At 35.2% G+C, this 14,310-nt stretch overlaps 1 protein-coding gene across 1 annotated transcript in view; it reads right to left on the reverse strand.

The window, feature by feature from the left end:
* The window catches only part of MRPL1 (mitochondrial ribosomal protein L1), a 66,219-nt gene that overhangs the window by 24,083 nt on the left and 27,826 nt on the right, over positions 1–14,310 (reverse strand). The window contains exons 6-7 of the mRNA XM_043906395.1: positions 12,486–12,597; positions 2,424–2,530 (exon numbers count right to left, since the gene is read on the reverse strand). Of these exons, the coding sequence (XP_043762330.1) occupies positions 2,424–2,530; positions 12,486–12,597 (219 nt within the window). The remainder of the gene's footprint in view (positions 1–2,423; positions 2,531–12,485; positions 12,598–14,310) is intronic.

The raw sequence follows: 14,310 nt of genomic DNA on the forward strand, positions 1-14,310 counted from the left end.
TGTGTGCGCTAAATCACTCAGTCATGTGTGACTCTCTGCAACCCCAGAGACTGTAGCCTGCCAGGCTCTTCTGTCCATGGTATTCTCCAGGCAAGAACACTGGAGTGGGTTGCCATGCCCTCCTCCAGGGGATCTTCCCAACCCAGCGATCAAACCCATGTCTCTTATGTCTCCTGCATTGGTAGGCGGGTTCTTTACCACTAGCACCACCTGGCAAGCCTAGAATTTTTTTTTTATAGCTATTAGGTCATTATCTCATCCACTCCTTCCTAATCTACAAAGTGTATACCAACAACATCATTTTATATATAGGGAAAATAGAGAAAGGGGGAAAACTGAGGCTCATAAAGTTCTAACAGTTCTAACCCAGAACTGAGATTTGAATCCACACATATGAAACCATTCTTTAAACATCCTACTCTACTATAGTATTTTAGTAGTACTCAAAAAGATTCTGTTTAAGCACAGATTAATTTATTTTTCATTAAAAAAAAAGCATTATATCTCTAAAAAACCCAGGTAAGTCTGGTCTGAAGCCCAAGTCTCAATCACTATGTTATTTGTTAAAAAGGATGAATGATATGCCATGGTTTATTATACACTGAGTCAGGATATATACATAAATTATTACCTATTCAATATACTGAAAACATTACTTAAGAAAAAGGTAAAACTAGGGACAAAGAGTCTTATAAAGATACTTTACAGACCCAAAAAGTCAAACCAAAAGAGTAACAATAGCTGATAGATACCATTCTAAAGTTTTTAGTTAATCTTCAAAACCATACTATGAAATAGATGTTACTATATAAATTTTATAGATGAGGAAGTTTGAGATACAACAACATTAAGAAACTTGTTTAGGAGGGGCAATATAGGAATAAGGGGTTAAAGAGGTATAAACTACTATGTATAAAATAGGCTACAAGGATATATTGTACAACATGGGGAATATAGACAATATTTTATAAAAATATAAATGGAGTATAACCTCTAAAATATGTGAGTCACTATATTGGACACCTGTAACATATAATATTGTATATCAACCACACTTCAATTTAAAAAAATTGAAAAAAGAAAAGAAATTTGTCCAAAACCTGCCATCCTTTAAGTAGCAGAACAGGTAGTCAAGCCTAAGTCTCTACAGCTCCAGAATATGATCTTAAAATTCATATTTGGTTTCTGCTTGTGTTTCACATTACAATGTTGTCTTCCCTGAGAAAGAAGACGCACAGCCAAGGGCCTTTTGGGAACAAGAAAACTCCAACATCAGATTCCAGCAGAGCTAGTGCCAAAAGAATTAGAGCTAAGCTTTGATGATACTGGAGGTGATATGGGGTTTCCCAATCCCTGCCTCGAATAAACTTGTTTTGCCCCCTTTTTGCAGCAAGTTTTCCTCCCATAAAACTAGCAAAGGGCCCTTTATATATTTCTGATGACCTGCAATACGCTCAGCTCATGAGCTTGGACTTCTAGCTGTTGGCTTTAATGTAGAATTGCTCTCAGGAGTAGCATGGGAGGAGGAATAACAGCTCTTCAAGTAATTCAAGTTATGAGGCAAGATGGTGTAAGCCTAAAGAGCGTGGACTCTTGAGACTCCTGAGGTTCAAATACCTAGTATACCTCATACTAGCTGTGAGACATTAGAAAAATTATTTAATCTCTTTGGGATTCCATCTCTGCATCTATAAAACAGAGATGGTAATTCACCTCTCACAGGGTTCAGGATTAAAAGAACATATGAAAAGTGTTTAGAATAGTGCCTGGCACTTGGTTAACATTGTGTAAATTTGGCTAACAATATTATTATAGTTATTGCATAGGAAAAAAATTATATACATTAAATAGGTATGTTAGAAATTCTATAGTTTTAAAAAAAATACTAACAAAAACTATATGTTTTAAAACACAGTCCTCTACAAATCTGACTTATCTATATTAATGTCTCAAAAATGACTTTGGAAATTAATTTCCAGCATCTTCTGTAAGTGGGAAGTTTTTAAAACATAAGCAGGGATAATCAGAAACAATTTATTAAAATCAAATTACTCAATTCCCATAAGGTAGTATTAAATATTTACTACAGACTCAGCATTATGCAATATCCTATAAGATATATATAAGATCTAGACCCAACTCCCGAAACACTTAAAATATTAGAGAGTAAAAATAACACAGAATTGACGAACAAAGCAAAGTACAAGAAAATGTCAGAGAGTGGCATGTAACTCTAGAAAAGGACTTCTACAGCACCATTAAAATGTATGAATTCAATCCACAAAAAAAGTATGTATATATTTAGTGCCACTCCTAATGCTAGTGACAAGGACAAGTTCAAAGGACTGGTATGTTATAAATTATTAATGAATCACTTCAGCAAAAAAGAAAGGGGTTACTGAATAATATTCACTATAACTTACTGTTGCTATTTTGGTCTTCAGAAAGTTCTCCCTTTCTTCATCTACCTTAATTTCAATTCCAGTTTTAAATAATTCAAGCATTTTGGGGATGTCCCGGCCAACGGAATCTGGTTAGAAAAACAAGAAATCCAAACTTATCACTATATCTAAACAAGTAGCAAAAATTACTAAATAAGAGAAACATCCAACCCAAGTTAAGATATAAAAAATGATTTGTGGAAAACAGACTTTGAGTGAGTGAGTGAGTGAAGTCACTCAGTTGTGTTCGCCTCTTTGCGACCCCATGGACTAATGTAACCCACTAGGCTCCTCCGTCCATGGGATTCTCCAGGCAAGAATACCGGAGTGGGTTGCCATTTCCTTCTCCAGGGGATCTTCCGGACCCAGGGATTGAACCCAGGTCTCCCACATTGCAGGCAGGCGCTTTAACCTCTGAGCCACCAGGGAAGCCCAAACAGACTTTAGCGTGGCCCATATCCTTGTGTTCATGCCCTTGTATGATACTCTCCCACTGAGTGTGGATGAGACCTGCAACATGCTTCTAAGCAAGAGACATGATGATTATGCATAACTGATTACATGACATAAAAATGCAATGCTTATCTTGAAGGAGTCTCTCTCCCTACTGGCTTTGAAGAAGCAAGATACAATGTTGTCAGGGGGCATATGGAGAGAGCTATGAGCCAAGAAACTGAGACCCTCAGTCCAGAAACCTGCGAGGAACTGGATTCTGCCAAAAAGCCATATGAATCTGGAAGTGAACCCTCCTTAGTCAAAACTCAGATAAAACCACGGCTCCAGCTGATACCCTGATTGGAGCTTTGAGACACTGAAGCAGAAAATGTAGCTTAGCTGTACACATATTCCTGATATACAGACGCTGAGATAGTAAATGTGTGTTGTTTTAAGCCACTAAATCTGTGATATTATTGTTCCACAGTAATAAACAATAAATAAGTGTATACAATGATGATGCTTATCAAACTTCAGAAACATTGACGGCAAATTAAAACCTATAGAATAACACATGATAAAAGCTGAAACAGGGGAGTCTTGAAATCTCTGAAGAACATTTTACTTACCTTTACACAAAATTCATCTGACCTGCCTTACCATAAGGAAGGAATTAGAAAAGCAGCAAGAGCTAGCAGTAGAAATAATATCTCAGTGAGTGATACAGTCTGGAGGCAGCTCATTACTACACCAACGGTTACAGAAACTGGCATGAACAAAGAGATAAAAATTGAAACTTGACTGGATTCTAATGCCACTTTGTCCTCCATTAGGGTAGAGAAAAAGATGCAGTTGAATAAACAAAAAGAGAAAAAAGGAATCAAGGTAAAAACTAAGAATTTTCAAAGGATCATGCAGGAGACTCCAAACATACATTATACCCTGCTAACCTTTAATCATCAACATTTTAACTCAAATTTAACATATAAAAATATATATATTTTTTAGTTTTACCTTAAACTTTTTAAATTCATTTTTTATTGAAGTAACAGTTGAATTATAGCACTGTATTAATTACTGCTATACACCCAAGTGATTCAGTTATATACATATATATATACACATTATTTTTCACATTCTTTTCCATTATGGTTTATCACACTATATACTAGGACCTTGTTGCTTATCCAGTTTATATATATATTATATATATATTATATATATATATAAATGCACATATGTGGAATCTAGAAAAATGGTACAGATGAACTTATTTGCAAAGCAGAAACAGAGACACAGACATAAAGAACAAATGTATGGACACCAAGGAGGGAAGAGGGATGGGGTGGGATGAACTGGGAGATTGAGACTGAGATATACATATATATATATATATACACACTACTATGTATAAAACAAACTAATGAGAACCTCCTGTTTAGCATACGTAGGTAACTCTACACTATGCTCTGTGGTGACCTAGGTAAGAATGAAATCCAAAAAAGAGGAGTTATACGTTAAAAAGAAAAAAACTACCTGCTGACTGACCTGAATCTGTACCTACCACCCTGCTTTCCTTCCTGTCATATGGATGAACTGTCTGCGTTCTTATGGAGGTCAATGCTCTTCATCTAAGCGCTGGATCCCATACCTCCTCACCAATGCAGCGACACCATCCCTCCCTCTGTCTACACTGTCAGCTTCCCCAGATCATCAGCAGTTGACAAACTTGCTATAAAACGTTCCATCTTAAAACAAAATACTGCCTTTCAACAACCATCTAATATTTTCTGAAGAACACTAAGTTTTACAAAAAAGTTGTCCGTCCTTTCTGTCTCAGCTTCCTTTCCTTCCATTTTCTCTCGGACCTTCCTCCACCAAGTTACATCCCTAACACTCCACTGAGAATGATCCTGTGTTCCTCTGACTTGACCCGTCAACAGTAGTTCACAGACTATGTCCCCCCGCTTCCTACTGCATCATGACTTGTCCTCTGAGACTCTGTTCTCACTGGCTGTTCATTCCATTCCTGCTGGCTGAGCTACCCTTACTTGGCCGATTTCTAAAAGGTGGACTACCCGAGGGTTCAGTTACATGACCTCTCTTTTTCTACCCACAGACACCCTTTAAGTGATCTCTTTAAACAGTTTAAACATACTGCTTTAAACATTTACCCACTGATAACTGTCAAATTTATATTTCTGGCCACAAGTTCTCTCATGAGCTCCGTATCTCCACCCAAATGCAGGTAGGTAATTAATACGGAGTACAACATGAAAAATGTTTGCTGAAAGAATGAACAAATTAATGACTTCATAATTTTGAGTCTGATATTGCAGGGCTGTTGTAATGATAATGAAGTGGGAAAGGACAGGGCTTAAGGAAGAGTTCCTTATTAAAACATATTAAAGTGAAGGTGTTGATGGAATACTGAATACACAGAAATAAGAAACTGGAAAAAAGTGACAGACCAGGGATAATGACGTATTAATATATTTGAGTTTTTTAAACCAGTTCCATCCTAAAACAATCACAAATAAAACCTCCTTCCTTTGAACTTACATATTTTTTTCCTCTCTCCCTTTTTTAACCAAAACATGTTGATGTGAATTTGCATTTCCCTAATAACCAACATGAGTTTGAGCAAACTCCAGGAGTTGGTGATGGATAGGGAGGCCTGGCGTGCTGCGATTCATGGGGTCGCAAAGAGTCGGGCACGACTGAGCAACTGAACTGAATAACCAACATTATTGGTTGGAGAATGAGCTGGTTGGATGGCATCATCGACCCAATGCACCTGAGTATGGGCAAACTCCGGCAGATAGAAAAGGACAGGGAAGCCTGGTGTACTGCAGTCCATGGGGTAGCAAAGAGATTTCCTGAATTTCCTTCGGTTTCTGATTTCTGACTTAACTGTTATAACCAGAAATCACACTCTGTATGATTGCAAGCCTTTTAAATTTATTAAGACTTGTGTTAAAACCCAGCAAATGGTCTAACCTGAATGTTCCACGTACTCTTGAAAAGCGTACACCAAACACTTATTAAGTGAGGCATTATCCAGCTAGCAATAAAGTCAAGTTGGTTGACAGTATTGTTCAAATCTTTTATGTACTTCCCGATTTTCTATATATATGTTCTATCAGTTATTAAGAGAAGATTAAAATCTCCAACTGTACTTGTTTAGCTTATTTCTCTTTTCAATTCTGTCAGTTTGTGCTTCATGTATTTTGTGGCTCTCTCTGTAGCTGAGCATGTCTTTTTATTGTTATAAAATATCCACCTTTTTCTCTAGTAAACTCCTTATCTTAAAAGTTCATTATGTCTGGTATTAAAACAGCCAACTCAGTTCTCTAATGGTTAATGTTTTCATGGTGTATTTTTACTCTTCAGTTTCCTTTCAGCTTTTTTGTGTGTATGAATATGAAGTGTGTCTCCCGTAGACAGAATATAATTGGACTGTTTTTTCATCGTCTTATAATTTCTGCCTCTTGGTTGAAGTGTTTATTCAATTTCCAATTAACCTGACTGATGATATGGCTGGATTTAGGTCTCTATTTTGATATAAATCTTTTATTTGTCTCATCTCATTTGTTTCTCTGCTCTATACTGCTTTCTTTTGTTTTCAACAAAAAAATTGTGTGTATGTTATTACTTGTTCTAGAGATTACAATGTGCATATCTATTTATCACAACCTACTTCATCTTAACACTTACTTCCAGAAAACAATAGATTTGTGCCCCTCCATCCTTCCTATCTCATTTCATCACGATGTTATTGTCATGCCCAAACCTGCTTCAGCTCCTATGTATCTATCTTTAAAATCATATTCACTGGACTACTCAAGGAGGAAACTAGGGACTCATTCAAGACTTCTCTCTCTCCCTTACCTTCCACACCTAATCAGTAACTCCTGTTAATTTTACCTCCTCACTAACCCGCAACAGCCTTCCTCTTCTCCGTCTTCACTGTCACTGCTCAGATTCTGCCCTTATTCCTCTTCCCCCTCGCCCGCTGCATTCGCTACATTACTGGTCTCTGTTCTTAAAGTTTCATTATCTTCACATCGCCACCCTGCCACTTACACAGCTCCCATACAGAGTCATGCTAACAAGCAAATCCTATTTCACTCCTCTGAGCAACAGATTTCAACAGCACCTACCTTCACAGAGGATAAAATCTAATCTCCATGGTATATCACACAAAGTCCTCCATGATCTGGCCCCCTGCTTATCACTGCTAACCCCACTGACCTATCAGATAGCACATTATGTAACAAACGATAGAAAGCTAGTTATAGTTTTCTGAACACAACTGGCTGACTCACACTTTTGTGCATTAGAACAGGCCATTTCTTCTACCTGGAATGTTCTCCCCATGAATGTCAGGAAAGAAAATGCCTATATATGGTTAAACTCTCAACTTCACTGCTACCTTCTTTATATAATCTGATTCTACAAGGTGCTCCCCATTCCTCTAAGCACTTTGTACATTTTCCACTAGTACACTTTCTGCATCTTAGAGTAGCAGTTTGTTACTATCTCTCACCTGTCAATTTTCATCTCCTTAAAGATGGGAACTGTCTGTTCATCTTTTAATCTTCAGCACTAAGTGTACTGCCTGGCACACAGTAGACACCCAATAAATACCTGTTGATTCAATAAATGAGCTATAAAGGTAGAAATGATATCTGAAGCCATGAAAAAGAACGAGTTCTAAAATAATTAGGAAAAAATTTTTTACAAAAAGAAGAAAGTAATTATGGAACATGCATAGCTACTTTAGGAATTGTAGGGAGTCAATAGTGACAGAGGGTCATATGCATCATGTACTTAGCCTGTGCTAAGCTCTTGCACATTATAATAAAAACACCATGGGGACATGTTGTCATGAAACCCATTTTGCAGATGAAAAACACAAAGGCACAAAAATGTTCAAAAATTTGTTCAAAGTCACAGTGAGAGATAAAGCCAAGACAGAAAGAGGTCTATGCTAGCCACTCTTTAATTCTGCTTTTCAACATAGCCCAAGGTTAAATCTTTCCCACTATTTTCAGGGCTTTTAGATTATGTAGTTAGCCTCCTCTTTCTCTGTTTCCTTTTTTCTCTGTGCTTTTACATTTGTCTACTTTTCTCCTCTTTCTTTTCCTTTCTCTTCTCCTAATTCTATTTAATTTTCGTAATGAACAAAACCTATACTAACATGTAGGTATTTCACACTAATGTACCTTCTCTCTTTTTCACCAGGGACTATGACAGGGATAAAGAGAATGTAAGAAGGCAGGGAAGACAAAGAAGGAGTAGTTAGGGAAAAAAAGTGTTAAGATTGTACAGTGTAAAAATTAGTTTCAAGAAAAAGAGAAAATTAAAAACAGACCTTTAAATGTGACAAAAGAAAGAACAGAGATTAGTAGTGAGAGCAACATTTGAGCTGAGTTATGAGAGAAAAGTATGTAAGGAAGAATAACAACTTGAAAAGAAATAGAGACAGTCAACCACTAAAGAGACCTGCCTGAGAAGCGTGGTATGAGACAACAGAAAGAAGTAGATCACTGCTATAGAGGACAGTGGAATCAAAGAAAGGTTTTGAGGTCATGTGTTGGTTTATTTCTTTAACTAGAGAAATCTGAGTTAATTAAATTAAAAATAAATGCTCAGTAAGTCAGTTTGTCTAGTGCAGAAAACAAAACTATTCACCCTGTACCAGTAAGGACTTTCTCTTGTTCACAGCCATCACATTAAAGGCTTGACACATATGATATGTTTGTTGAGTACCCACTATGTGCCAGGTGCTATTCTAGGTCATGGGACTATACTAGTGGACAAAACTAAAAATGCCCTTATGCTAATGGAAGAAATTGAACACACACCCACAAACTAAAAATGTAAGATGCCAAGATTGATAAGCCTTAAAAGAAAGAACGTAAAAACACAACAATGAGAAATCTAGTGGTAATGGGAAGTGGAGATTAATATTTAAATAGGATGGTCACAGAAGGTGTCTCCATCTAGGTGATACTTGAATGAGAATGTGAGTCAGACAAATTAGTAAAAAGCATTACAGACAGATGGGACAATGAATCCAAAGACCTGAGAAGGGAGAAAACTTAGTGTGTATGAGGAACGGCAAGGAAGCAACTACGGCTAGATAAGGGAAATAAAGAAGATCAATAGAACCAGTTGTAATATATCACTAATTCATCTATAGCAATAATAATCATACCTAATCATCACTGGAATCTTTCACACATAAATAGTTTTTAAACTATTTATACATGAGAGGGGGAAATTTAGAAAAATTTCAAATTTGTTACCCTGCAAAAATTCCATTTGCTTTATCATTTTTCTTCATATGACCAAAGAATTCTAATTGTTTCAATAATGCAAACAATACTCTTAAGTAACGCATGTTGATCTATGAGCTAAAAATAACTGACATTAGATTTCAATCATTTTATATCCATTACTCTCAAATAGGATACAAAAGCAACTTCCTTACAGAAAGCAGTGTCCTACTCAATAGATGTGAATACTCTATAGACAAGTCTGCTGGAATATCCTTTGACAAGACTCCAACTGCAACACTGATGTTCAGTTCTAAGAGCTATGTGTTAACAGAACATACAGTAGTGGGTCCAATTTTCTAATCATGTCCCTTACCTGCCAACAACTTAATATGCTTTAAAAGAATTCAACTGTTTCTACATATGCCATAGTACCTACTATGACTTAATATGTATAATAGAAAACTGATTCCATTAAGTCAAGATATTTTCATACTAGTATTTTCTGTTTAGTAAATGTTAGTAAGATTAGGAATAAAGAAAACTTTTAAAGTATCAACAAAATATATCTATGTCAGATACGAAAAAATGTTAGAGGTTACACTGTGGCAGGGAGCTGGGGGGAAGCTAGTTGACAAGGAAAATGAAACCCAATTTCTTCCAAAGAAATTTTAAAAAGCAAGTTTTAAATGTCTTTTTTTTGATGAGATAAAAAAGAAATACTAAGAAAATATGCCAAATGTGCATTGGAAAAAAATAGAGAACTTGCTTATAGTTACGTAAGCAATTAAAATAAAACAAAACTGGAGCATTAAACATGCTGCAAAATGTGCACATTCAGTCCAGCCAAGTTAGTTACACCCACTCCCATTACAAAGACAAAATGTAAGACAAAATGGGAAACTAATGAGCTCAGCTGCAGGGGCTTGTTTGTTTGTTTTTTAATTCCATCCATTTGCTCAAAACGTAATTCCTTCTTTTCCCTTACATCTTTTGTTGGATGTAAGGGGAATCAAATGTTCCTAAACAAGAATCTGAATAAGCTCTAAAAGTGCATAATACAAGCTTCATTTGTTCTAATGCACATCTGGTGTACTCTGTTTTAACATTTTTGACAGGTTAATCGTTTTGTCTTCATGTTTAAAGAACACAAATGTTTTGCAAGTGTTGTTGAACAGATCATGTAGGGGTGAAAAGAAAAAGCTGGGGAAGGTGAAAGGTCTGTCTGTTTTCCCAAGATGCTTTGGTAAGCAAATGGAGGTGGGGGACATACCTAGGTAACTTGACCATAGTATACAGAAGCTATGATTCATTATGAAAGCAGAAATAAAGTAAAGCCCACTAATAAAAATAAACATCTTCAGGGGAAACTTTTCTTATTTGCAATAAAGAAATGTTCTTTGAAAATCTTTCAGACTAAAACTAATTATCCCAAATTTTGTGATGAAAATGGCAATTAAAAAACCTCAACCCTAAAGAAAACAGACCAAAAGTTATTCAAAGAATGGATAAAGTTAGCAAAGGTGACAAAATTAATTTCCGTGAAAAACCAGTTAACCATGCAAAGCAATGAGCGAGCTGAATACAGATATACTCAGTATTCAGTTTCACTTTTAACTGACTATATTTAATATTATTTGGCTTTATTGCGCTTGAATTCAATTAGGAAAAAATTATGAGAATTATCTTCAAATTCAACTGCAATTCTGGTTTAATTTTTAAAATAATGTTCAATTTCAGGTCTGTCTTAGGAAAGAATGTAGTGTGATTCCATGAAAACAAATACTACTATAATGGAAATTCCTAATAAAAAGCACCAAATCTCTGTCCAATATCTCACAAGGATGTGTTATTCAATGCAGGCTATTAAAAATAAACAAAACTCCAATATAACGAAAGAACTGAAGAGTCCATTTGATTTTGCTTACAGTACAGAACATGGTCTATAACTGAGATGAGCATTAGTGGCTATCACATGTGAAGAATTTTAGCAGGGTTTTTTTAGCTCAACTAGAGTTAAAATTTGAAGATCTACTAAAATAATTTTAAAATACCTGCTCTTTTACCTTATAAAATTTTATTTGAAAAAACATTTATCTACAGCAGATATTCAGCACCACCTAAAAGAAACTGTGTCTGCTAGTGAACATACTCATTCCTCCCAAACTTACTCCCCATTTGCATTATTGATATCAACTTATTAGGAGAGATCCCTAGGCTTAAAAATCTCAGCATCATTTGACTCTTCCCTTTCTCTCTCTCAACATGTCCATTCTTAACCACATAGTGCAAAGTCCTATTATCTTTGACATCTGTCCTCTTTACTCCAGACTCATTATGAAGACTTTAGTTTAAGCCTCACCTTTATTAGTCTCCGGCAACTGCATCTGAACTGGTCTCCTTGCCTCTACTTTTGATTTCATGCCAGTATATTTTACAAACTTGCTAGATTAAAGCTCTAAAGAATCCCCCGACTTAAAAAAACTTCTAAGAGATTCCTGCTGAATATAGAATCAAGGTCCAAATTATGAGGATCTTATTCAAGATTCTACTCAATACAGCATCAATCTACCTTTCTAACATATTCTCTTTCATTTCAAAGTAGGGGTACCATTCACTACCGCCAAAGAAAACTAACTGATATTTCTTTGATGTAGTCTGTTCAGTGTCTATGATTAACAGATTCTACTTAAAATACCCCTCTTAGTCCGCTCACAAATTATTCAAGGTACAGTTTAAACGTCACCCCCTTTAGGATGTCTTCTCTGATTTCCCCACCTATGTATAAATTCCTCCTCTAAAGAACACCTACCGCATCTTGTGAATTTATCATATAATACTTCATACTTTATAACAAGGCTATTTATGTAGCACTCGTACTTTTCTTACTAAATTTCGTAAGGGGCAAATATTCATAAAGGGGAAAGTTGCTCAGGGGAAATAACTGCAGAACCATACACAGTAAGCCAGCATATACAGATGATGAATGCTAACATAAACGAGCATACATGTTATTTTGACAAAGAGACATAAGATAGTATGATGATAGTATACCTAGTGGGTAATTCCATTAATTTAAAATAAGAATATGGCCTAAATTTAAAGATCTGGTATTATAAGCAACTAGGTTTTCAAATTACATTAAATCACCAATATTAATGCCAAAGGAAAAAAAATTCTACACGTTCTTATGTAACACAAAACTGAAATACCACAGCATTTTATTTATTCTACACATATAACTAGCAATTTAGTTTTCTAATTAAACATATATATTAGAAAGTTGTTGATAGAGTACTGAAGTAGTAAAAGAACTCTCCCTTACTTCGATTAAACTTAGGAAATCTTGTTTTCAGTTTCTTCCTTAATGGATTAAGCTCGGGCATTATTTCTGGAACAGCTATATAAAAATCTGCTTGAATTTCATCATCCAAAATCTGAAAATCAGGAGGGAAAAGATAACCTTAGATTGCATAAAAAGCTTTATTTTTCTAAAAATAAGGTCTAATGTAGTAATAATTTCTTTTATAATTTAGAAAATACATATTAAGCACAATTCCTTTCTTCAAACACAAGGATCATATGAACATATTTACCAATTATGAAAAGCTTCAGAAGCAAAACATTTTCTAATGTTTGCTTTTAAAAAATAGCCACATCCATTATAAACAAACAAATATTTAATAGGTTTAATTCTTCCATGGGGTTATGTTAGTCAAAAGTGTTGATTAATTATGTTGGTTCTACAAGCTAGAACATTGCACTGATGTGTACGTGGCTCATACAGTCCTAACAAAGTTGAGTTTGTATGTCCATCAAAACTGAAAAAAAATCCTGAAATTTTTGCAAGATCACATGTAAAATTAATAACCACTAGCTACCAAATCATTAGCAACCACATTGCTTTCCTAAATTTGGAGCATCAAGACAACTGAATCTAAAATCAGTTTCACAAAGAACTGAAACTAAAATTCCTTTTGCCTCCAAAAAACAAAAGAGGAGTGGGATGGTCAAAGACAAGTTTACTTATAATTTACTATCCATAGTCTAATTTCATTCTAAGAACAAAGAGAATAATTTCAATTTTTAAAAGACATTTTAAATTAATTCAGGCAGGCACCCAGAATAATTACTTTACTTCTACAGTATACTTCATTTAAAAATTTAGTTGATTTAAAATTGAAGCAACTTTTTAGAGTAATACTGCCTGGGTAACAATTACCTTACCAATATTTATTTTTGCATAAAATCTTACCACAATATGTCATTCAAAGCCTTAGTTTGGGGTTACACATTAAACTATAAAAACTTGAACTCTAGCAAAATTAAGCATGATTCTGGAATTTTATTTTCCTGTTACTATTTTTTCTTTTTACAAATTCTTTACTCCCTAAATGGCATACTATGCTCCCCTGAACAATAACAGAAAGATAGCACTAAGTTATGTCCAACTCTTGTGATCTCATGAACTGTAGTCTACCAGGCTCCTCTGGGCATGGGATCTCCAGGCAAGAATACTGGAGTGGGCTGTCATTTCCTTCTCCAGGGAAATTTCCCAACCCAGGAATTAAACTCAGGTCTCCTTCATTACAGGCAGATGCTTTACCGACTGAGCTATGTGGGAAGCCCTGAACAGTAATAATTTACATTAAAAGAATCCTTGGCATGTGAGAAGTATTCTTAGAATACTTGTAACGTGCTAACCATGTTACATGGTTTAGTTCACCAAGTATATACAACAATCCTACAAGGCAAGTACTAATATTGACCACACATTCTAGACAAGGAAGTTGAGGGCTTAGGGAGGACAAATGAGTCTGTGCACTTTTAAGTGGGAGACTCAGAATCCAAACACAGGTAGTTTGGCTCCAAAACCAGGGCTCTCATCACTACAAATATGAAAGCAGAGGCAATTTTGAAACATCAAAGAACTATATGTGAAATTTCCATTCTAAGATTTTCTAATCCTGATTCTAAAACATTTTCCTTTGGATTAAATTAAAATTATGTTTGAAAGTTATGCTCTAGTTAGCCTTTAAGATCATATCATAAAATATCACAAAACTCTATAGATGGAAATCAAAGAGACAAGTAAAAACGAAACAATTTTAAAATCCCTCAGAACCAAGCATACTTGTGACATTTCACAA

This window comes from Cervus elaphus, chromosome 6 (genome assembly GCF_910594005.1).
Source record: "Cervus elaphus chromosome 6, mCerEla1.1, whole genome shotgun sequence".
NCBI classification, from domain to species: Eukaryota; Metazoa; Chordata; class Mammalia; order Artiodactyla; family Cervidae; genus Cervus; species Cervus elaphus.